Source organism: Balaenoptera borealis (genome assembly GCF_965194805.1).
Source record: "Balaenoptera borealis genome assembly, chromosome: 11".
NCBI lineage: Eukaryota > Metazoa > Chordata > Mammalia > Artiodactyla > Balaenopteridae > Balaenoptera > Balaenoptera borealis.
The window spans coordinates 47,013,836-47,037,729 of record NC_138868.1 but is presented as its reverse complement, the minus strand read 5'-3'; the positions used below and the strand labels follow the sequence as shown (position 1 = coordinate 47,037,729).

General features: G+C 38.4%; 1 protein-coding gene across 10 annotated transcripts in view; it reads left to right on the top strand.

The window, feature by feature from the left end:
* The window catches only part of ZNF143 (zinc finger protein 143), a 60,106-nt gene that overhangs the window by 18,001 nt on the left and 18,211 nt on the right, over window positions 1-23,894 (top strand). For 4 of the 10 annotated variants that reach the window (XM_082341499.1, XM_082341502.1, XM_082341500.1 and 1 more), the window contains 10 exons: window positions 1,615-1,733; window positions 2,061-2,153; window positions 3,000-3,083; window positions 3,616-3,699; window positions 5,353-5,549; window positions 6,101-6,175; window positions 10,670-10,789; window positions 12,961-13,036; window positions 14,627-14,752; window positions 16,185-16,364. In XM_082341499.1, coding sequence (XP_082197625.1) covers window positions 1,622-1,733; window positions 2,061-2,153; window positions 3,000-3,083; window positions 3,616-3,699; window positions 5,353-5,549; window positions 6,101-6,175; window positions 10,670-10,789; window positions 12,961-13,036; window positions 14,627-14,752; window positions 16,185-16,364 — 1,147 coding nt within the window. In that variant the 5' untranslated portion in view covers window positions 1,615-1,621. Of the gene's footprint in view, window positions 1-409; window positions 496-1,614; window positions 1,734-2,060; window positions 2,154-2,999; window positions 3,084-3,615; window positions 3,700-5,352; window positions 5,550-6,100; window positions 6,176-10,669; window positions 10,790-12,960; window positions 13,037-14,626; window positions 14,753-16,184; window positions 16,365-23,894 lie in introns of those variants that run through there. The other 6 variants (XM_082341496.1, XM_082341501.1, XM_082341504.1 and 3 more) reach the window with 3 other exon arrangements.

Genomic DNA, 23,894 nt, shown 5'->3' with positions numbered 1-23,894 from the left:
TATAGTGACAGTACTTGTTCTGAAAATTAGCCTGTCCCAATCCTATACTCATCAGGGGGCTTAACAGCAGAGTACCAGTTTTACTTTGAGGCTTCTCTGTTAGCCCTTAGAAGTAGCAAGGAAGTATTGAAGTTTCAGTCTGCTTTATGAACAGTTATAGATTAGAAATATTTCAGGAATCCCTGAAAAGTCAGCCCGTGATTGACTTTTATCACAGCACTGATACCTTTCAGAGTCTAAACCATAGTCCCTGGCTTTAATCCAAAGAGGGTGTAGTTTATAGTGTTTATAAAACAAAAATCTTCAAGTAGTCCTAACATAAATATAATTGCAAATTATTACTACTATCTGCACATTGCTCTTTTAAATATTGACACTGAAATCAGATCTTTAGACCTGGAAAGGTCCTCAAGAGATGCTCTGGTATCCAGTTCCCTGGCTCAGGGCAGCTAAATTATCCCAACTCATGTTTGAGACAACTCAAGGCCTACAGAGGTAATGGGACCCGGAGATGGGAAAAGGGAGGAAGGGGGTTGTGGTGATGATTGATAAAAGAGCCATTCATCCATTTATTCTGCACCTATTGTGTGCCAAGTACTTTTTAGGCACTTTAGTCAGCAGTGAGCAAACAGATAAAATACCTGTCCATTCTACTTGAGAGAGAAATAGATAAGAAAAAAACAAATAAGTAAATACATGTAATATGTCAATTTATTAGTACTATGCCGAAATATAAAGGAGGGAAGAGGGCTGGGGTATATCATCATTGGGGGGTTGGAGGTACAGTTTGCAATGAGGTGAATAAGGAAGCTCTCGTTGAGGTGCCATTGAACAAAGACTGGAAGAAGATGAGGGAGTAATAATGAAGATACCAAGAAGAATGTTTCAAGCAGAAGGAACATCAAATGTAAAGGTCCTGAGGCAGCAGAACATCCAGTATGTTTGAGGGAAAGCAAGGGCACCAGTGTGGCTGAAATGGAACGAATGAGACGGAGAGTAGTAGAAATGGGGCAAGATCATTGGCCTCATAGGCTAGTGTAAGGACTTTTGGCTTTACTCTGAGGAGAAATCATCAAAGGGTTTTGAGCAGAAGAGAGATGTGATCTAACTTTTTCATTCAAAAGGACAATCTGACTGTTGTGTTGAGAGGAGATGAGGGAAGTCACAGTAGAAGCAGGGAGACCAGTTAGGATGCTATTGCAGTACATCTCAGGGTGAGAGATGGTAGTGGCTTGGATCAGGGAGGTAATGGTGAAGCTTGTGAGAAGTGGCCAGGTTAAGCATAGATTTCTGAAGATAGAGTCAACAGGATTGACTCAATCCATTCATGGATTCTAAGTGGGAATCTTCAACCATGTTAAACCCGAAGAACACTAATTATGGCAATTTTAGACATGGTACAGAACTGATGGGCAAGACTTGGGTGTGCTCAATAGTTTACTGATGAATTATTAAAAGCATGGCCTGGACTTTACCCTGCATATTAAGTGAAATTTCAGCTTATTTCAAACACTGTTTACTTCCGTAGCAATTTTTTATGGTTCATAAATATTATTTGTAGATCTTGTTTCATGTACATCGTTCTTTGTTCTCAATGCCTACATTTTTTTCAAGGTAGAAAATGTTGTTAGCCCAAATAAATCGAGATTCTCAGGGAATGACAGAGTTTCCTGGAGGAGGAATGGAGGCTCAGCATGTTACCTTGTGCCTGACAGAGGCAGTAACTGTGGCAGGTGAGCAATCTTATTTGAAGGGATCATGTGGGTTTGGAAATATTTATCTTAAGGGAAAATGAAAACTTACAATACTGTTTACTTTGTTCCTCCTCCTTTAGCTAAAGTCAACACAAAGCTAAGCCTTTTTATGAGCATTTTTACCCTGGTATGGATGCTGGTATAGTAGGGTGTAGAAATATTTTTTGTAAATGCTATAAGAAATCCCATTTGAGTCTAAGTTAAGCAATCTGCCTTTTGACTAATTTTTATTTCTAAAAAGCTTAACTTAAACAGCACACACATATGATAGTTATCTAAAGAAAATAACTATTTTTTTTATAATAGATGGTGACAATTTAGAAAATATGGAAGGTGTAAGCCTGCAAGCAGTAACACTTGCAGATGGTTCTACTGCTTATATACAACACAATTCTAAAGGTATGTGCCTCATATACAACCCATTGGTTATTACCAGCAATTCATAACCTCAGAGTTGGAACACCTAGCAGTTATACCCCTTCCCAGTCCCTCCTACAGACACTGTACTACATATGGTAGTAATTTCAGTTTAACTTAAATTTTGTTTTGATAATTTGAGGACACCTTTTGAGATATTTGGAAGATACTCTGGGGTATCAGAATTAGTGAGGAAAAGGGGAGGGGGTAGTGTCCCTGACCTATTTTTAGTAAGACCTTTCTCACTTTTTCCCTTTAAATTATTATTTAATGTTTTTACAAAATATGCATAAAAGTAGACATTTGGTTTTGCTTTTATAACATTGTTTCTAAATCAGTGTTTACTTTGCTCCAAGAAATAGCCTAGTTCTCAAATTCCTTATTTTTTTGGAAAGCTACTGAGCATATGTATACATAGTCAAGGGACTTGTAGCCCCCAGGGATGAGAATGACAGCTGGCCTCGCGTGCACTGATACATCTTTCTATCTTCCCAGTTTCAGCTTCGCTGGGGTCAGGGTCACGATTCCTAAGTGGCTCTGAAAGGTATATAGAGGTTTGACTCATGTAGCTTGCTCAGATGAGCCACTCTTCCTCTTGAACTTGTCTAATTGAAAATCGGAGGGGAGAAAGGATGGCTGAGGGAGGATTTTCTGCTTTCTGTAGGATCACTGGATGTGTTATTGAATTGCCTCAGAACATTGAGGGAAGAATCAAGATGAACATGATCTTAAGTAGTGTATGTTTTTATAGTTGATATCATTTTGAAATTGTATGAAGTTTAAAATTTTTTCTTGTGCTAATTTATTGGCTTAAATCTTTTGTTCTAGATGGAAAACTCATAGATGGTCAGGTCATTCAGTTGGAGGATGGTTCTGCTGCCTATGTTCAACATGTACCCATACCTAAGAGTAGTAAGTATTTGATATTTACTTACCCTTCTGATTCTCATACTTCAGTATTTGCTGCCTCCAACTGCCTCTTACTACTTAAACTTAGTCCTGATCTCTAGTCCTCCTTCTGAAAGGGGAGATAGGTAGATGTCAAAGAGAGGATCTAAAGACCATTTTAACTTAATTGAGATTTTCTCTCAAAGATAATGGAAAAGAAGTTACTAAACTGCACTCTGGAGATAAATGGGCAACAGTTCTAAGTGAATATTTCTATTATTTGAGATAAATCCTACACGCCTTCTCATTTTCTTTTTTTCCCTTCTTTCAATTCTCCTATCCCCTGGTAAATATTCCTAAAACAGGTATTCTAATATCTTTTTACCTTTAAACGCTTATTCAGAGCAGCTTTGCTGAAATTATTTAAATGTTGAAGGATCCATAAAGCAAGTATAAGTTTGTATGATGTGTTTAATGGTTTATTGACTCTGTTGTTGCTGAGTTATCAGAATATGCTTGGAAAATATGGGATCTAAATGTAAACATTTTTTTTGAGCAGGGGACAGTTTGCGTTTAGAGGATGGGCAAGCAGTGCAGTTAGAAGATGGAACTACAGCATTTATTCACCATACCTCCAAAGGTAAATTAGCTTTGAACATTTGAATAAAATAAGGGAGAGGTAGGGTGTGGGAAAAATAAGACCTGCCTTTAGTTGCAGAAATGCTACTGTCATGTAAAAGAAGGATTATGCTTGTTCTCTCAAATATAAGATGGTAGATTTTGGCACAGTCTAAGGGAAAACTTTATAATAATTTGAGTTGTCCAGTAACAGGTTGAAATAGCAAACCCCTGGTCCTTGGAAGACTTCAACTAGAGGCTGCTTTTAAAATATGAAACTAAACATTTGTAAGTTAAATTGTTGATTTTTTTTCTTCCTTTTAAATATAATGTCTCTAGCAAGGTCCTTTGCCCCTTGTGTTGGTCTTTAAAACTAAATAAAAATTTTAAAACTATCTGAAGTAAATATGGCAAAATGTTCGTGTTTACTAGCTTTGTGTAGGGAGGATCAGGGATTTGAGGTGGAATGCATAGGAGCAATGAGCACAGCTCTGTAGCCAGACTATCTGGGTTCAAATCTGGGTCTGCTGTCTTTTAGCTGTGTGCCCTTGAGCAAATTATTTAACCTTTTTGTGCTTCAATTTCATCATCTGAAATGAGGATTATGATAAGTATCCACATCATAGGGTAGTTGTGAAGACAAAATGTACAAACATGTAGAGCACTTGGAACAATATTTGTCACATAGTAAATGCTCAGTAAATATTAGCTATTGTTATTACTTTATAAAATACTTTATTATAGAATGACTGTAAATGTTTTAAAAGACTAGTTGTGAAACCAAAGGAAGAAATTTTTTTAAATTTAGAATATTTGAATTTGTAAATAAATTTATTTAAAGTTGAGAAAAAGTAAACTCTGAAAATTTTTTTTCTTTAGCAGTGGGAGTTGATCCCAGGTTCACTGTAATTGGCTAGATTTATTATTTCACAATGCTGTATGTTTCTTAGTATGGTTATTTAGAAGGGGGAAAAAACCATGGAGTCATAATGACATGAGTTCAGATCCTGGTTTCTCTGCATACTGATTTTTTTTAGTACTTTTTTTAACAAATAAATTTATTGATTGATTGCTGCGTTGGGTCTTCGTTGCTGCGTGCGGGCTTTCTCTAGTTTTGGCGAGCGGGAGTACTCTTCGTTGCGGTGCGCGGACTTCTCATTGTGGTGTCTTCTCTTGTTGCGGAGCACGGGCTCTAGGCGCGCAGGCTTCAGTAGTTGTGGCACACAGGCCTCAGTAGTTGTGGCTCACGGGCTCTAGAGTGCAGGCTTAGAAGTTGTGGCACACGGTCTTAGTTGCTCTGTGGCATGTGGGATCTTCTTGGACCAGGTCTCAAGCCCATGTCCCCTGCATTGGCAGGCAGATTCTTAACCACTGCACCACCAGGGAAGCCCTGCATACTGATTTTTGACTGTTAATTGTTAGTTTTTTTTATTTCCTGGGTCCTAAGGAAAGTGACTTTACTTCCTCAAGCCTCAGTTTCCCATTCATACAATAAGGTGGTAAATATACCTGCCTCACAGAATCATTGTGAGGATTGAATGAAATAACACACATAAAGCACATGGGCCCTGCTCATAGTAAATATTCGATAAAAGTTCATTCCCTTCTTCCTTTAAATATGTAACTGTTTATCTGACTACCTTTAATTTAATGCCATTCTCTTCTACTCCCTCAGATAGTTATGACCAGAGTGCATTACAGGCAGTTCAGCTGGAAGACGGCACCACAGCTTACATCCACCATGCAGTGCAAGTCCCACAGTCTGACACCATCTTGGCAATTCAGGCTGATGGGACAGTGGCAGGTCTACACACTGGGGATGCCACGATCGATCCCGACACCATCAGTGCTTTGGAACAGTATGCAGCAAAGGTACACAGCATTTTACAATGTGAAGAACATCCCAGATACAGCTTCTTTATCTTTCACTAAAAGAAAAGAAAGCAAAAAATAAGAAACTAGGAATTCAAAGTCATAATCAGACAGCATCAAGGAGAAGATAAGCATTTATCGTAAAAGAAGTGAAGGGTAGAAAGAAACATTTGAAGACAAAAAAAGGAATGGAGTAAAAGCTTATAGAAGAGAAATGGGTGGCAGGTAATTCACAAAAAGATATACTCAAGTATGAGTGCCATAAAAGAAACAATGAGGTATAGATGGAACTGCTTATGAATTATAAAGTAGAAACTAGAGTTTGGAAAAGGTGAAGGAAAATCTCAAGTTTTACATCAAAAGGGCTGTGTTTTTTTTCCTGCATTGAAATTATATCATTTATATAATTTAAAAGGTTTTTCCCCTATTTTTTATAATGGAAATTTTCAAATATACACGGAAATAAATGATAATGTACCCATGTACTTATCTCCCAGCCTAAACAGTTATCAATATGTGAAATTTTTTTAAGCTTTATTTTATTCCTATAGGTGTCCATTGATGGAAGTGAAAGCGTAACAGGTTCAGGAATGATTGGAGAAAATGAGCAAGAGAAAAAAATGCAGGTATGTAAGGCTACTTTTTTATATTAGAATCTCTTTCTCTTAGCATTTCTGGGCCCTTCTAGGGATGAAAGCAAGAACTCACTACCTCCCTAGGAATATCTTACCAATTCAGAAAAACAGTGTATGCATTAGGCAGCAGCTTTCTCAGATTACCTCCTCAGGTCTCAGAATTCATTATATGGATGAAAGTGGCACTAAAGAATTAGAAATATCACAGAAATCCAGATGAAGCTTGTGTTCTGGAGTCCAAAGCAGTTTTGGAGACCAGGCGGTCTTCTGTCTGCCCCACCCTTGGCAGTTTGTGGATCCTTTTTCTGGGCCTTCACCCTTACTGTGACTGACTAACCCTTGCTACTTTGGTTTTTATATGTTTTTGTTTCTTCTGTTTACAACTGGTTCCCTCCATACTTTCCTTTTCAACTTCTGGAGAGAAGGTCCAGTCTAGCTAATTGCCATTGTTCCTTCTGGGCAAAGCTGTTTTTACCGCTTCTACCAGACTCCTTCCTGGGCTGCAGATGGCCACGGGTTGGCTGCCCTTGATTCAGATGCTCACCTTGGGTCCAGTCCTTGGCTATCCCTTACCCAAATAACAGCCTAGAGCTGCAGAGCCTCACCAAGGTTTGTAGTTAAGTACAGAGTAGTCACAGATGCAGTCTGGGAGATCTACAAGTCAAAATTCAAGACTCTGTTATGAATTATGTGTTTTTGTGTTTGTTTGAGGGGTTGGTGTTTGTGTGGGTGGATGTTCTTGGAGCTTATATAATCACTGTAGTATATTACTGCCTTAATACTGCTCCTTTTTTTCTCAGCAGTTATCTCTAGTATTTGGCTGACTGCTCCCTCATAGTTTTTTGCAGTCTTCCAAGTGTTTTATCATATTTAACTCCTAAAGTTATTGCTCAGGGCAACACTTTTTAACTTGAGCATTAGCATCACCACTTAATGCCATTGAGTAGTACTGTTGGGGGTTATCAAGAAGATTTTATATTTATAATAATAATAAATAATAAAAGAAATCACTGGTGAAAATTTGATGCTTTTAAACATTGCTGGATAGCCAGTATTTCTATTTATCACTGAAGTGATGCCATGAAGTAGCAGTAGTATAAACACAGTTTGTAATTCATGAAGTAGCAGTAGTATAAACACAGTTTGTAATTCATTAAGCCCACCAGCTTTGAAACTACGTGATTCTTGGCAAAATTTTCAAGTCTTTGAATTCATAAAGTGAGACTTTAATATTTTTTATACTGCAGTATGTCAAATCCATCTAAGTCAAACTCTACTAAAATGCAAACACAGTGTAAATATATACAAGAGATGTAGGTCAGTGCCTTGGAGTGGCCCAATAGGGTTCTGTCTCTTATTAGTGACTAACAATTAAGTTTTTAAATAATAGAATATTTTTAAAGAAAGACAGTTGTAACTACACTTGTAATAAACTAGAATAGGTCTTACAAAAAATGAGTGAATTTACCATTGGTCCGTATAACATTATACTATTAGCATAAAATTCTGTTACGATCAATAATTAATTTCTGAACCCAGAAACATACTAGGAATTCAAAACTGCTGAAACAGTGTCGTAAAAAGCATGCTTACTCTTTATCTGCAGACATATAACCATTTGGTGTTTGTGCCAATAGACAAAGAAAATGAAGAAAGTTGAATAGGATTTTTGTTCTGACTGTAGCTTTTTCTCCTTTTCCCTTTGTACCTCTCCCTTACAGACTAGATTCGTGCTGTCCAAAATGTTGTCGCTACTGAGCACTTGAAATGTGACTAGTCAGAATTGGCATGTGCTGTGAGTGTAAAATACATACCAGAGTTCAAAGACTTACAATGAAAAAAAGAATGTAAAATATCTCATTAATAGTGCCTCCTGTTGATTACATGTTGAAATGATAATATTTTGGACATACTAGGTAAAATAAAATAATTACTAAAATTAATCTCACCTGTTTCTTTTTCCTTTTTTAAATGTAGTTACTAGAACATCTTAAATTATATATGTGGGGACTTCCCTGGTGGTGCAGTGGTTAAGAATCCGCCTGCCGGTGCAGGGGACACAGGTTCCATCCCTGGGAAGATCTCACATGCCGCGGAGCAGCTAAGCCCATGCACCACAACTACTGAAGCCCGCGTGCCTAGAGCCCGTGCTCCACAACAAGAGAAACCACCTCAGTGAGAAGTCTGCGCTCCGCAACAAAGAGTAGCCGCTGCTTGCCGCAGCTAGAGAAAGCCCACGTGCAGCAACGAAGACCCACCATGGCCAAAAAAAATATTATATATGTGGCTTGTATTTGTGACTCATATTTCTCTTCATTAAGTGCTAGACCAGAAGTTCCTGAATCTTCTATCCTCCAAAACAATTGAGTACCATAGTTGAGGTTGAGGACCCAATACATGGTATTAAAAGGTCAAAATATCCCAAAAGAACTGCTGCAAATAAGCAGGACCTGTAACGTCTTGGTTTGTCTCTTAGTACTCATCCTACTTCTGCCAGAGTTGTTTAAGAAGTTGTAACTCTGTGTCTGGCTGAACTTTAAAGTAAAGAGGTCTATACCTAATGCGATAGATTTTTTTACAGTCTTGTTTCAAAGCTTAAGATTTTTTTTCATTGTGATGCTTACAGTTTAGAGCTTTTTCTTTCATCTATAATATAAGCATACTAGTTGTGCTGCTGAGCTGATCTCTTACTTGAAACCAGATTTCATAGAACAAGAAAGACCTAGAGTATCTAAAACATAATGCGCTCGTGGGAAGGCAATTTTTCCCCCTAGGGGACTTTTGGCAGTGTCTGAAGACAAGTTTGGTCGTCACAATTGGGGACATCTACTGGGTAGATGTCCTGCAAGGCATAGGACAGCCCCACTACAACAAAGAATTATTCTGTTCAAAATGTCAGTAGTACCGAATTTGAAAACACTCATTTGAAGTACTCTGTTTAAGGATGCCCATGTGTTCAGTTGTAAGAACCATAAGGATGATGGGATGTGTGTGTTTCAGGGAGGCTATGACGGTTGTCATCGCCCTCCAGCTACACCACCCTTAGTTAAGCAGAACAGCGTGCTATTAAAGTAACATGTAATTTGTAATAAAAACATCTCAGTCGAGCTTCCATTCTGCTATGTAGTATCTGTGTGACCGTGGGCAAATTACTTAATTTCTCTCGATCTGAGACTTATTAGCTAAATGCGAACAATAATCTTTGCCTTACCTATCTCGTGGGGTTATGAAAACCAAATGAGAGTTTCATTTGATTAATATTTTAGGTAACACATGAGAATGTAATTTGTAAATGTGTTAGCATCATGCAGCATTGTTGATGCTTTACATGTTCTGTTAGAATCCAAGGCCCTTTTTCATGGTTTCCATTAGTTTTGACTTCATTAAAAACTAACTTTATTTACATTGGAGATCAGAGTCCTTTGGCTTGGCAGTTTTTTAAAAATAAATTTATTTATATTTATTTATTTTTGGCTGCATTGGGTCTTCGTTGCTGTGCGGGCTTTCTCTAGTTGTGGCGAGCGGGTGCTACTCTTGGTTGCAGTGCACGTGCTTCTCATTGCGGTGGCTTCTCTTGTTGCGGAGCACGGGCTCTAGGTGCATGGGCTCAGTAGTTGTGGCTCGTGGGCTCTGGAGCTCAGGCTCAGTAGTTGTGGTGCACAGGCTTAGTTGCTCCATGGCATGTGGGATCTTCCCGGACCAGGGCTTGAACCCGTGTCCCCTGCATTGGCAGGCGATTTTTAACCACTGCGCCACCAGGGAAATCCCAGAGTCATTTTGGAGCCAAGTATGACACTCTGCACAGATAGGACGTGGCAGCACCATCATCACATGCCCACAGAATAGAAAGTCATTCTTCAATTTTCATGGTATCTCAATTTCTAAAATAGGTCATAGTCTTTAAAAAAACCTCTAACATCAGTGCAGTTGTTTAAAGTCTCGTGTTGAGTTCCAGAGAAGTGATCTTCTACTTAACACTATATAAGTATAGACTAGGATCATATGGATTGTAATGTCTCCCACAGGCGACTCAAATGACCTAACCCCCGCTTTTCCATTGCTTTTGAAATTGAAAATGATTTTTACATTGTTTAAACATATGTCCTAAAATACATATATACATTATAAAATATATATATATATATATATATATATATACACTTAATGCCCTGGAGTATGTCAAGGAACACCTGCATATAATGCGTTGATGGATGCTCCCTGGCTTGACTTTTCTAGAGTGGGAATCGACCTGTGAGCGCTGACTATGCCCCCTTGTGGATCTCCTTTTGACTTCTTCCAGAGCTGCTGACTTCAGCCATGGAACAGAATTAACCTAACTGGCTCAGCATGATAGAATCTTCATAAAATGATGACCTGAGTCTGGAAAACCACATTACAGTTTTATCTTTTTTATCCTGAAAATTGTAACTTCATCTACTTTATTTCTGTATAAATAATTTAAATCATACTTTTTGTTTCATCTAGATTGTCTTACAAGGACATGCAACAAGAGTAACTGCTAAGTCTCAACAGAGCGGAGAGAAGGCCTTTCGATGTGGCTATGACGGGTGTGGAAAATTATATACAACAGCTCATCATCTTAAGGTATATATGAAGGAAAGGCTGTGTCTAGTTATGAGAATATCTAGGGCATTAAACGCCAACATAATGTATTTGCAGTATTCAAACACCATTGTTCTCCCCCACCTATCAAGATACAAATACCCTCATATACAAAAGCCTGTGCAGACTGGGCCAGTGAGCCACAATTACTGAGCCTGCGCGTCTGGAGCCTGTGCTCCACAACAAGAGAGGCCGCGATAGTGAGAGGCCCGCGCACCGCGATGAAGAGTGGCCCCTGCTTGCCACAACTAGAGAAAGCCCTCGCACAGAAACGAAGACCCAACACAGCCATAAATAAATAAATTAAAAAAAAAAAAAGCCTATGCAGATTTTAGAAACTGAACTCTTTGAGGGCTTGGACTATGCTTTCTTCATTTCTGGCTCCCTCATGTCCAGCATACTACGTGGTACATGATAGGTACTCTACATATTTGAATACATTTTTCTCAAATGTGAAATTTATGTAATTACATGGGAGATGTATGTGTAATTATTCCGTTAACAGTGATTTGCTGAAATGTAGCGAAAGTTGGTGTTAGTTTGTCCTGTCTGTCAAATACATAGGCCAAGTATTTTGATTGCAGCTAAACACAACATACCATGACCCATAAAAATAATAGCTAACATTTATTGAATAACTTACAATGTGTCAGGAAGTGTGCATTTAGCATATTTGGAATAACAGCCCTAGAGCCCATCTCCACTACTTATCAGTGTGTACATGTTACTTGACCTCTTAAGTACCTCATTTTCCTTATCTATAATATTGGATGATAAAAGTACCTCCCTCAATGGTGGTTGTGAGAATTAAGTTAGTTAATTCTGTACATGTAAAGTATTGAAGAGAATGGCCTGGAATGTGGTAAAGGTTCAGTAAATGTTGGCCATTGTCATGAGTATTCATTTGTCACAGCAGCCCTCTATTGTAGGTACTATTATGTCCCCACTTTACAGAGAGGACTTTGAGGCTGAGAGAAGGCAAGTGCCATGGCCACACCACTAGTCAGCAGTGAAGCCTTGCCTCAGATTGAGGCCCCTCTGCTAGCAGCCTCCACACTCGTAGCCTTATGTTGTGTAACGTCTCCCTGTACTCCTGCGTCTCACCAGGTACATGTTCCATTCAAACACCTTTGACCACTCTAGAAAAACTCAAACCTCCAGTATTCCTGTTCCTTATTTATTATTTTTAATTTATATATATATATATTTATATATATATATATATATATATTTATATATTTATTTATTTTTATTTTGGCTGCCTTGGGTCTCCGTTGCTGCACGTGGGCTTTCTCTAGTTGGGGCGAGTGGGCTTCTCATTGTGGTGGCTTCTCTTGTTACGTAGCATGGGCTCTAGGCGTGTGGGCTTCAGTAGTTGCAGCATGCAGGCTCAGCAGTTGTGGCACGCAGGCTTCAGTAGTTGTGACTCACGGGCTCTAGAGTGCAGGCTCAGTAGTTGTGGCGCATGGGCTTAGTTGCTTCGTGTCATGTGGGATCTTCCCGGACCAGGGATGGAAGCCGTGTCCCCTGCATTGGCAGGCGGATTCTTAACCACTGCGCCACCAGGGAAGTTCTCCTGTTCCTTATTTATTTATTTATAATTTTTATTGATTGATTGATTGATTGATTGATTGATTGATTGCTGCATTGGGTGTTTGTTGCTGCGTGTGGGCTTTCTCTAGTTGTGGCGAGCAGGGGCTACTCTTCGTTGCAGTGCGTGGGCTTCTCACTGCGGTGGCTTCTCTTGTTGCGGAGCACAGGCTCTAGGCATGTGGGCTTCAGTAGTTGTGGCACGCGGGCTCAGTAGTTGTGGCACGTGGGCCTAGTTGCTCTGTGGCATGTGGGATCTTCCCGGACCAGGACTCGAACCCGTGTCCCCTGCATTGGCAGGCGGATTCTTAACCACTGCGCCACCAGGGAGGTCCCCTGTTCCTTATTTAAAATGAGTACTTCTTAACATACAACATTTGGTCTATATTGAGAATTACTGACCTGTAGTTTTTGAGAAAAGAAAAGTTATCTTTTGATTTTCAAAAATAACATACAAGCAACAAAATAATTCAGCAGTGGGGAAATAAAAAAGGTCTCTGTGGAGACCATCCACCTGTGGAGTGCCTCAAGGAAATAAACTCATGCCTGTGTTTTAATAACAGGTGCATGAGCGATCACACACAGGAGACCGGCCTTATCAGTGTGAGCATGCAGGCTGTGGGAAAGCATTTGCAACAGGTAAAAACATGAATTTTCTTTGTTTCTTGGTTCCACTTGGGGGTCACGCAGAGACGGGTCAGAGGCAGGAACTGACCCCTTGCCTTGGTCTGAATTAGTGGGCACACAGTGACTAGTTTTCCAGTCTCTCCCTTATTGCCTTTTGTCCTGCTTGCTCTGTTCTCTCTCTGTGTTCTCATTTTGCTCCTCAGACCTGTTTCTGCCTACTGTGTTTGTTATTTCACTCCACACTCTGCTTTCTTTTAGCAGGAAAAACAAAAGTCGAGCATTAAAGCTGACACAGAGTTTAACATTAGGACAGACCTTAGGGGGTACCATGGGAAACAGGGGCTTAGCAGTGGGACAGGTCCTGCCCAGGTACACATCCAAGAGGGCCAGGACTGTTGCCAGGCCTCCTGACTTCACCCTATTCCTCATTCCATGTCTCAATTCTTTTTGGTTTTGTTTCTCAGGATTTTTTCTTTTTTATTATGAAAATTTACAAACATTTATATAAATGAAAAATAATGTTATAGTATACTACCATAAACAGTTCAGCATGCATATCAGTAACTAACATTTTCAGTATTTGTTTACATTTCTTTTTTGAGGTAAAATTTACATACAGTTTACTGTACAAATATTAATTGTAACATTCTATAAGTTTTTTTTCCTGTATTCATCCATTTATTCATTTATTTATTTTTAAAAAAATTTTATTGGAGTATAGTTGATTTACAGTGTTGTGATAGTTTCAGGTGTCCAGCAAAGTGAATCAGTTATACATATTCATATATCCACTCTCCCCTTTTTTTTTTTAGATTCTTTTCCTGTATAGGCCATTACAGAGTATTGAGTAGAGTTCCCTATGCTATACAGCAGGTTCTTATTATTTTATATATAGTAGTGTGTATATGTCAGTCTGAGTCTCCCAATTTATCTCTCCCACCCTCTGCTTATCCCCTGGTAACCATAAGTTTGTTTTCTACATCGTGACTCTACTTCTGTTTTGTAAATAAGTTCATTTGTACCCTTTTTTTTAGATTCCACATATAAGCAATATCATATGATATTTGTCTTTCTGTGTCTGACTTCACTCAGTATGGCAATCTCTAGGTCCATCCATGTTCCTGCAAATGGCATTATTTTGTTCTTTTTTATGGCTGAGTAATATTCCATTGTATATATGTACACATCTTCTTTATCCATTCCTCTGTTGATGGACGTTTAGGTTGCTTCCATATCCTGGCTATTGTAAATAGTGCTGCAGTGAACATTGGGGTGCATGTGTCCTTTTGAATTATGGTTTTCTCCGGGTATCATGTCTCGATTCTACTTCAAGATTTTGGGGTATGAGTTGTAAACATCTAATAAGATTGGGGCACTTTAAAAAAAGAAGCACACAATCTCTTCTAGACAGAGATGAAACTATTGAATTTTCAGCAGGACAGTCCTGAGTTGTCATACTCTTGTACCTTTTTAATTGTTATTCTGTTGTGTTTGCCTAGTATTATATCCTTGGTGTTTACTATATTTTTCAATAACTTAATCTCAATGGGCATGCTTACAGGGGTCTTGTGTAATTAAATTTCTTTTAAATTTTTCTTAAAGGTTATGGATTAAAAAGTCATGTCAGAACTCATACAGGAGAAAAGCCATATCGGTGTTCAGAAGATAATTGTACTAAATCTTTCAAAACTTCAGGAGATCTACAAAAACATATCAGAACTCATACAGGTACTGGTGTGAAGAAATGTCAGATCTAGGCCAGGAGTTCTTAATCTTCAGGAAGGGACTTGGGGAAGTAGTTTCTGGAAGGTTTCAGGAAGTCAACGTCAAGGGCTTCTCTTAAACTCCCAAAACTCCATGCAATTTGCCATTCGTGCACGTATGCTTCTTTCCAGGATGAAGGCCTGTAACGCTGTTAGATTCTCAAAGGGGTTCATGTTCCAAGAGATTAACAATGGCCCTAGACCACCAACCCTCTCAGTTTTCAGGAATTATCTGAGCAACAGTCTTATTTACCTAGGATTATACATCTACTTAGTAGCCCAACAGAGACCAGAACCTAAGGCACCCAATTCCTTCTCAGTTTAGTACTGCTTCTTCTGCATTAAGCTGCTTCTAAAAAAAGTGTCTGAACCCCTCACAACCCCACAGAAAGAAAGACTTGTTACTTCCTTGTGATCATCTCCCCTATCCTTAAATTCCTTCTCTCCTTTTCCTAAAGGGTACTTTGTTCTTATCTTCTCTCCCCTCCCCTCCCTTCCTTGTACTTGATTATTTGCAGATTGGTAATATAAAGGTAATTATTTGCTTTGGATCAGAGCTGGAAGAGTTTCAGAAACTGTTGATAAGAGATGCTATTATAAGCTGTTGACTAAGTAGTATAGCATAAGGTCCTTTAGTTTGAGATTTTACTGCAGATGTTTTAAACATAGTGTTATCGCTTTGTCCCCAAATACTTCTAAGTATTCTGAGATCGTTTAGCAGATTTTCATGGAGGATTCTTCCTGTCATTAAAGTTTAACTTTTAGTTCAAATATGATCCCAAATCGGCTTTACTGTACAGTGTTCAGGAACAAAGCTGTAGGTCCCTGCTTCTATTTCATTCGTGCTCTTAGTTTTATCCGTTATATCAGAGGCAAGCGTCTCCAAGCTCCTGAGAATAGTAATATATTCAGCAAGTATTTTTGATTCATATTATGTGTTAGACACTAGATTTTAGAAAGACCAAAAATTCTTTTTCTTCAAGTATTATAGAATAAATAAAGTAGGAGGTAAGCTTTTAGGGGATTCTAGGGTTGTTTTAACTTAATCCTTATTCCTGACTGTATTTTTCTTTTGTATTTCTTTATGATATGTATTTCTTTGTCTTCTTTTCTCAGCTCATTTTTTAATATGCCCTTCTGGGTGATTCCATCTTGGAAAGTTATGTAATCAGTGATGAGTTTTGAATACTATTCAGGTTTTCCTATGTAAATTTAAGTTTGGAGTAGACGATGCTGTTGACAGAAAAAAAGAGAAAAAAAAAAAACCTCAAAGGGAAGCTCAATACAAAAAGGCTAGAGTCTGAGCATGAATGATCCTAGGCAGAATTGAAGGATAAGACATTTCAATTTTCTGTGTATTTTTGCACCATTTAATGTATTTCCCTTTGTGTTTTCAGGAGAAAGGCCCTTTAAATGTCACTTTGAAGGCTGTGGTCGGTCTTTCACAACATCGAATATCAGAAAAGTGCATATTAGGACACACACAGGAGAAAGACCTTATTACTGCACAGAACCAGGATGTGGGAGGGCATTTGCCAGTGCAACCAATTATAAAAACCATGTGAGGATACACACAGGTAACGGTCTCTAGTTCTTGGTCTTCTGTCTTTCAAGGCTCAGTTGAACTCCTGCCTCTCCTATAAACCATTTACAAGTAATCTCTTCCCTCCTTCCTGCCACTTGGCATGGTAGAAATGGATTATGCAACTTGAAAAAACTTCACCTTAGCATTTTTACATTTATTTATTCAATAGTTATTGACCATCTGCTGTGTGTTCCCCTGCCAGACACCAGAAATACAGAGACAGACAAGATATTGTCCAGGACAGTTGATTTAGGGAGGGATAGTAGACATAATTATTGCAGAGTGTCTATGGATATATATTTTTTAACAGCTTTATTGAGATATAATTCACATACTGTACAGTTCATCCATTTAAAGTATATGATTCAGTGTTTTTTTATTATATTCATAGGGTTGTACCACCATCACCAAAATCCAGTTTTAGAACATTTTCATCTCACCTGAAAGAAACTCCATACTTGTTAGCAGTCTTCTCCCACTCTACTCCCGAGCCATAAGCAATTATGGATTTTCCCATTCTGAATATTTCATATAGATGTACAGTATATGGTATTTATTGTCTGGTTTCTTTCCCTTAGCATAATAGTACTGAGGTTCAGCCATGTCATATCAGTAGTTCTTTCCTTTTTAATTACTGACTAGTATTCCTTTACATGAATGCATCAAATTTTATTTATCAATTTACCAGTTATTTTCACTTTTTGGCTATTATGAATAATGCTGGAGTATTCATGTACAATTTTTTGTGTGGATGTGTGGTGTTTTGTTTTGGCTGCACCACACAGCTCTTGGGATCTTAGTTCCCTTGCCAGGGATTGAACCTGGGCCCTCGGCAGTGAGAACGCAGAGTCCTAACCACTGGACAGCCAGGGAATTCCCTTTTTTTTTTTTTGGGAAATATGTTTTTATTCCTCTTGGGTATATACCTAGGAGTGGAATTGTTGGATCTTATGATAACTTTGTTTAACATTTTGAGGAACTGCCAAACTGTTTTCCAAAGTGGCTGGAACATTTTACATTCTCACCAGCAATGTATGAGGGTTCCAGTTTCTCCACATCCTAGCGAACAGTTGTTGTTATCTCTCTTTTTGATTATAGCCGTCATAGTGTGTGTGAAGTGATATCTACCTCATTGTGCTTTTGATTTGTATTTTCCTAGTGTGCTAATGATGTTGAGCATCTTTTTATGTGCTTATTGGCCATTTGTATGTATTTTGGGGGGAAATGTCTTTTCAAATTCTTTGCCCATTTTTTAAATTGGGTTGTCTTTTTTTTTTGTTGGGTTACAAGAATTCTTTATTATATTCTGCATACAAGTCCCTTGTTAGGTATGTGATTTACAGATATTTTCTCCTGTTATTGTGGGGGTTTTTGTTGTTTTTTTTTTTCAATTTCTTGATGGTGTCATTTGCAGCTCAAAAGTTTTTAATTTTTTTTTTTTTTTTTTTTTTTTTTTGACCGTGCTGCATGGTTTGTGGAATTCCTAGTTCCCCAACCAGGGATCATATCCGGCCCCCTGCAGTGAAAGCGCCGAGTCCTAACCACTGGACTGCTGGGGAATTCCCCAAAACTTAAAATTTTTTTTTTTAAATTGGAGTATAATTGTTTTACAATGTTGTGTTAGTTTCTGCTGTACAATGAAGTGAATCAGCTATATGTATACCTATATCCCCTCCCTCTTGGACCTCCCTCCCACCCTCCCCCATGCCACGCATCTAGGTCGCCACAGAGCACCGAGCTGAGCTTCCTGTGCTGTATAACACGTTCCTGTTAGGTATCTGTTTTACGCATGGTAGTGTATATATATCAATCCTAGTCTCCCAATTCATCCCACCCTCCCCTTAAAACGTTTTAATTTTGATTCTCCACTTTGTGGTTGTATTTTTTTTTATTTGAAGTATGGTTGATTTATAATATTGTGTTAGTTTCAGATGGTTGTATTTTTGATGTGAATGGAAAGGTGAATGAGAGGAAGATTTTTAATATATTGTTTTTATTACTGATATTAAGAGTAAACTTGTGATAATTCAAAATGAAAAGATATTTTTGTAGAATGGAACTTTAGTTGTGCAAGTTAGTCTGCATTCTACAGACCCCTGGATATCTCTGGAAATGTTTTCGGGCATTTACAACAATCCCTTTCCTTTGAAAATGGTACATTAACAAGTTTTGAATACTGCTATGGACAGCGGGGAAGCCTTAAGAGGATTTAAAGAAAATTTGCTTTTTTAAGAAAAAAAATCACTCTGTCAATACCATAGAAAGAAGTTAAAGGGAGATGAAACCATAAGCAAGGAGACTGATTAAGGGCCATTCGAATATTTGAAGTGAGTGAGATGGAGAAGGATAAAAATGAAAGACATTGAAGAGGTATCAGCAAAGGACTTGGTGACCAAGTTAGTCATGAGGAATGAGGAGAACCTATCATTCTGACTTGTGTGATGGATTAGATGATAATGCTAAGATGAGGAAGAGAAGGTTGAGAAGGGAAGATAATAGTGTCGGTTTGCAATATACAGATCTCTGGGTTTCCCTCACACCTGAACTCTCACCATCTGTATGTTTGCTGTAATGGTTGGTAAAATTTTTCCTCAAAATTTATGATTCAAATTGAAAACCCACTATAATGAATCTACTTGTACATGCATTTTCCTATAAAAGGAAAAAATTTTAAGTTGCATGTGAGTCTATGTGAGATAACATAGAATACACTGAAGTCATATTTGTGATACATTCATACCTTATGCTTACATTGTATATTATACATTATTGCTATCATCTTCCCTACATTATTTGTATGTTTCCTAAGAAAGTGGAAAAGGCTGTGAAAACCTAAGAGGCCTAGAAAAGAAGGCTGTAGGTTAGAAGAAAAATTGTATTTTGCTAATATAATTTGCATTCCTTTATATCTTTAAGATATTTCATTTTAAAATTATAGTACGTTTGTGGTGTAGAAAGAAACAAAATTCCTGTTTGATACTGCACTATCATTGTGTATTACACACAAACATATACCGGCTACTGAGTTCATTGAGTGTTAAATAATTAGGTAATTGGTATTTTAAGTGCTTCATATTATGCAGACATTTTTGGTGTGTTGTAACGTGGGTGCTTAAGAGCCTTTTTGTGATATTTGGGAAAATTGGCTGGGATTTTCAGATGGGCTGGGAAAACTATTTTTCCCATTTAAAGTAATGGAATATAGACTCATTATCTGAAAGTTAGCGATTCAACATGTTTTATGGACAAATTAGACTCTAATAAGAGGGATGCCTACATTAAGTTTGGCCATACCGATCTTTGGAACATGTAGGTAGAGTAGTGCTTTCAAATGTGGCTGTACATTGAATTCACCTTTTTAAAATAGAGTGGCTTCCCAGATCCTATCTGCAAAGACTCTGACATAATTTTATTGAGGTGAGGCCCAGACATCAGTATATATTAAAAACTCTCCAGGTCTTTTATATGCATATATGGTTAAGAATCATTGAAGTAGGGATATCCAGTAGATAGTTATAAATGGTGGTCTGACCCAAGAGGTAGGTCTGGGCTGGAAGAAACGACTGGCTAATGATCATCAAGTAGATAATACCATAAAAGCCCACATTATGCTATAAGTGCAGTGTAAAGATTCAGCTGTGTAAAATGCAGTCCATTTTGGAAGGTTGGTCAGATGACCCAGTTGAGACTGTACAGCTAGCTAGCCATTAGGGAGCTCAAAAGTGCAATTCAACTCTATTTATGTCTTCATGAAAAGATGCTCAGCATCACTAATTATCAGGGAAATGCTAATTAAAACCACAATGAGATATCACCTCACACCTGTCAGAATAGCTGTTATCAAAAAGACAGTAAATAACAAGTGTTGGCAAGGATGTGGAGAAGAGAAAATCCTATTGCACTGTTGGTGGAAATGTAAATTGGTACAGCCACTATGGAAAACAGTATGGAGGTTCCTCAGAAAATTAAAAGTAGAACTACCATACGATCCAGCAATTCCACTTCTGGGTATTTTAATGAAGAAAACAAAAACACTAATTCAAAAAGGTATATACACCCCTGTGTTCATTGCAGCATTATTTACAGTAGCCAAGATATGGAAGCAACCTAAGTATCCATTGATAGATGAATGGATAAAGATGTGATACACACAGGGACTTCCCTGGTGGTCCAGTGGCTAAGACTCCATGCTCCCAATGCAGGGGGCCCGGGTTCAATCCCTGGTCAGGGAACTAGATCCCACATGCCTCAACTAAGAGTTTGCATGCCGCAATTAAAGACCCTGCATGCCACAACTAAAAGATCCCACATGCTGCAACTAAAGATCCCACATGCTGCAACTAAAAGATCCCGCATGCTGCAACTAAGATCCGGCGCAGCCAAATAAATAAATATTAAAAAAAAAAAAGATGTGATACACATACAATGGAATATTAGCCATAAAAAAGAATGAAATCTTGCCATTTGTGACAACATGGATACCTAGAGGGTATTAAGCTAAGTGAAATAAGTCAGACAGAGAAAGACAAATACCATATAATTTCACTTATGTGGAGCTTAAAAATAAAACAGACAAACATAAAACAAAAACAGACACATGGATAGAGAAAACAAACTTGGTAGTTGCCAGAGGGGAGGGGGTTGGGGGATGAATGAAGTAGGTGAGGGAGATTAAGAGGTACAGACTTCCAGGTATAAAATAAATGAGTCATGGGATATACAGCATAGGGAATATAGTCAATAATATTGTAATAACTTGGTACGTTGATAGATGGTAACTAGACTTATCGTGGTGATCATTTCGTAATGTATAAAAATATTGAATCAGTATGCTATACACCTGAAACTAATGTAATATTGTAAGTCAATTATACTTCAATTTAAAAAAGTATAATTTCAAGACAAAAACACAAAACAACCCCCCTCCCACCAAAAATACAAATTCATTTCCATCTTGACTCTGGTTTGGTGCCACCTAGTGGCAGTTTCTGCTCCAGCCTAAATATGAATAGGGCTGGTTCCCTGAGTTGGAATTGCCTGACATTTCCCTGCCTGGCCTTGCCCTTGTCATATCTCCCCCACAACCATTCCGCAAGATAAGAACTTTAACCTGCCCTGCTTTGAGAATGCAGGCTGGGCAAAGGACGGAAGCAATCTCAATTACTAATGTCTAAGACGTATATTACAGATTACATTAGTGATTTTATTATTTGTGGTTGGTTTTACTGTGTTTAGAACCATGGAAAGAGATGGAGTTAACCCAAGAAAGGTGTAAAATGAGAACAGACTGGTATATGCATATGTATACACACATAAGCACATTTTAGAGATTATATGAGTTCACACCAGTACCTCCAATTCCAGCTCATCTTACAGAGCTCTTTTTCCCTCATTCCGTATTTGTATGTCCCTTCTTCCATAGTAAGAGCTCTGGCTTCCAACAGCATTGACACGTTTATTCATCGCTTAATCCTTTATTACACCTAAAATAGTTTCAGAGTTGTTTTGCCCATAGCACTACAATAAACAAGCCTACGAAGAAGAATTGAAGATTTGTTTGCAGTTTTCCCTACTCCAGCCTAGTCCAAGACTGAGGGCATTAGTCAAATACTGTGTGTATGAGTTACTTTAATTAGTTTATTCTCCCCCCGCTACCCCCCACCCTGGCCCTGGCCCCCATACCCCTTCTAAGTGATTACAAGTATTCATTTAAACTAAGGTTAGGGGGACTTCGCTGGTGGCGCAGTGCTTAAGAATCTGCCTGCCAATGCAGGGGACACAGGTTTGAGCCCTGGTCCTGGAAGATGCCACATGCCGCGGAGCAGCTAAGCCCGTGCGCCACAACTACTGAGCCTGCGCTCTAGAGCCCGTGCTCCGCAGCAAGAGAAGCCACCGCAATGAGAAGCCTGCACACCACAACGAAGAGTAGCCCCCACTCACCGCAGCTAGAGAAAGCCCAAGCGCCCAACAAAGACCCAACGCAGCCAAAATTAAATAAATAAATAAATTTATAAAAGAAAAAAAAACTACAGTTAGGTTAATTTCTTCCAGTTTGCTCTCAGTGTTAGATTCCCCCCACTACATGTTAACAGTGTCTAGGTATTTTATGATATTAAATAATTATTGTTAATTTTGTTATTTAAAAAAAAGCATCCATCTTTTATACAATCTGAAATATTTATAGATGAGATAGAATGCTATCTGGAGCTGTTTCAGAATAATCCAGGGTGGGAAGAGGGGGTAGAAATGTGTGGTGAATAAATGAAACTATATTGTCCATGAATTGATAGTTGAAGCTAGATGATTGGTACATGGGGGTTTATTGCACTGTTTCTCTATACTTTTGTGTATGTTTGAAATTTTCTATAATGAAAAGTTGTAAAAATATATGTACTGCCTACATTGTTCTCAGACTGTTTCATGGAAAAAGAATTACTTTGTATTGAGTTGGTTTTAGTGAATATTTAATAGCTTTTGATTGGATGCAAGAAGTCAACTGAAGTTAATATAAAATGTGTGTCCTTTTAGATTTACTGAAGTGTCCAAACTATGTCTCATAGACTTTTCAGAAAATCTTTGTTTATTATCCTTATAAAACCCTTAGGGTGGGATTTCCCTGGTGGCACAGTGGTTAAGACTCTGCGCTCCCAGTGCAGGGGGCCTGGTTTCAATCCCTGGTCAGGGAACTAGATCCCACATGCATGCCACAACTAAGAGTTCGCATGCCACAGCTAAGGAGCCCGCTTGCCGCAACTAAGGAGCCCTTCTGCCACAACTAAGGAGCCCACGTGCCACAACTAAGACCCGGTGCAACCAAATAAAATAAATAAATAAATATTGGGACTTCCCTGGTAGTGCAGTGGATAAGACTGCGCTCCCAATGCAGGGGGCCTGGGTTTGATATCTGGTCAGGGAACTAGGTCCCACATGCATGCCGCAACTAAAAGTTCGCATGCCACACAACTAAGGAGCCCGCCTGCTGCAACTAAGGAGCCCTGGAGCCCCAACTGAGGAACCCGCCTTCCACAACTAAGACTCGGTGCAACCAAATAAATAAATAAAAATTTTTAGAAAATAAATAAATATTTTTTAAAAAACCCTTAGGGTAAGCTACATTAGTTATACTAATAATTGCATTTATTATTGCCATTATTAGTAAAGTATCACTAATGATATCTAGATTATCTAGTTACAGGTAACAATAACAGTTTCACCAAATCTTAAAGTTAACTGGGCAATAAACATCTCCATCCTTATTTTTTCACATCCCTTGAAATTAAGGGGAAAGTGGTATTCAGGCATGGGATGAGACTCAGGGTGCAGACCACCTTTTGAGCCAAGTTGAAACCATAGTTAAGGAGTCTTTTCTTGTGCACTGCCTCCTAGCAGGATAGAAAGGGATTTGACAACTATTTTTGCCACTAGAGGTTCCCCCTCTCTGCCCCCTCCCCCACTCCCATCCCCCCCCCCAAGAAGGTATGGAATGATTATGCCTTCGTAGGTAAAAGTTGATTTTTTTGTA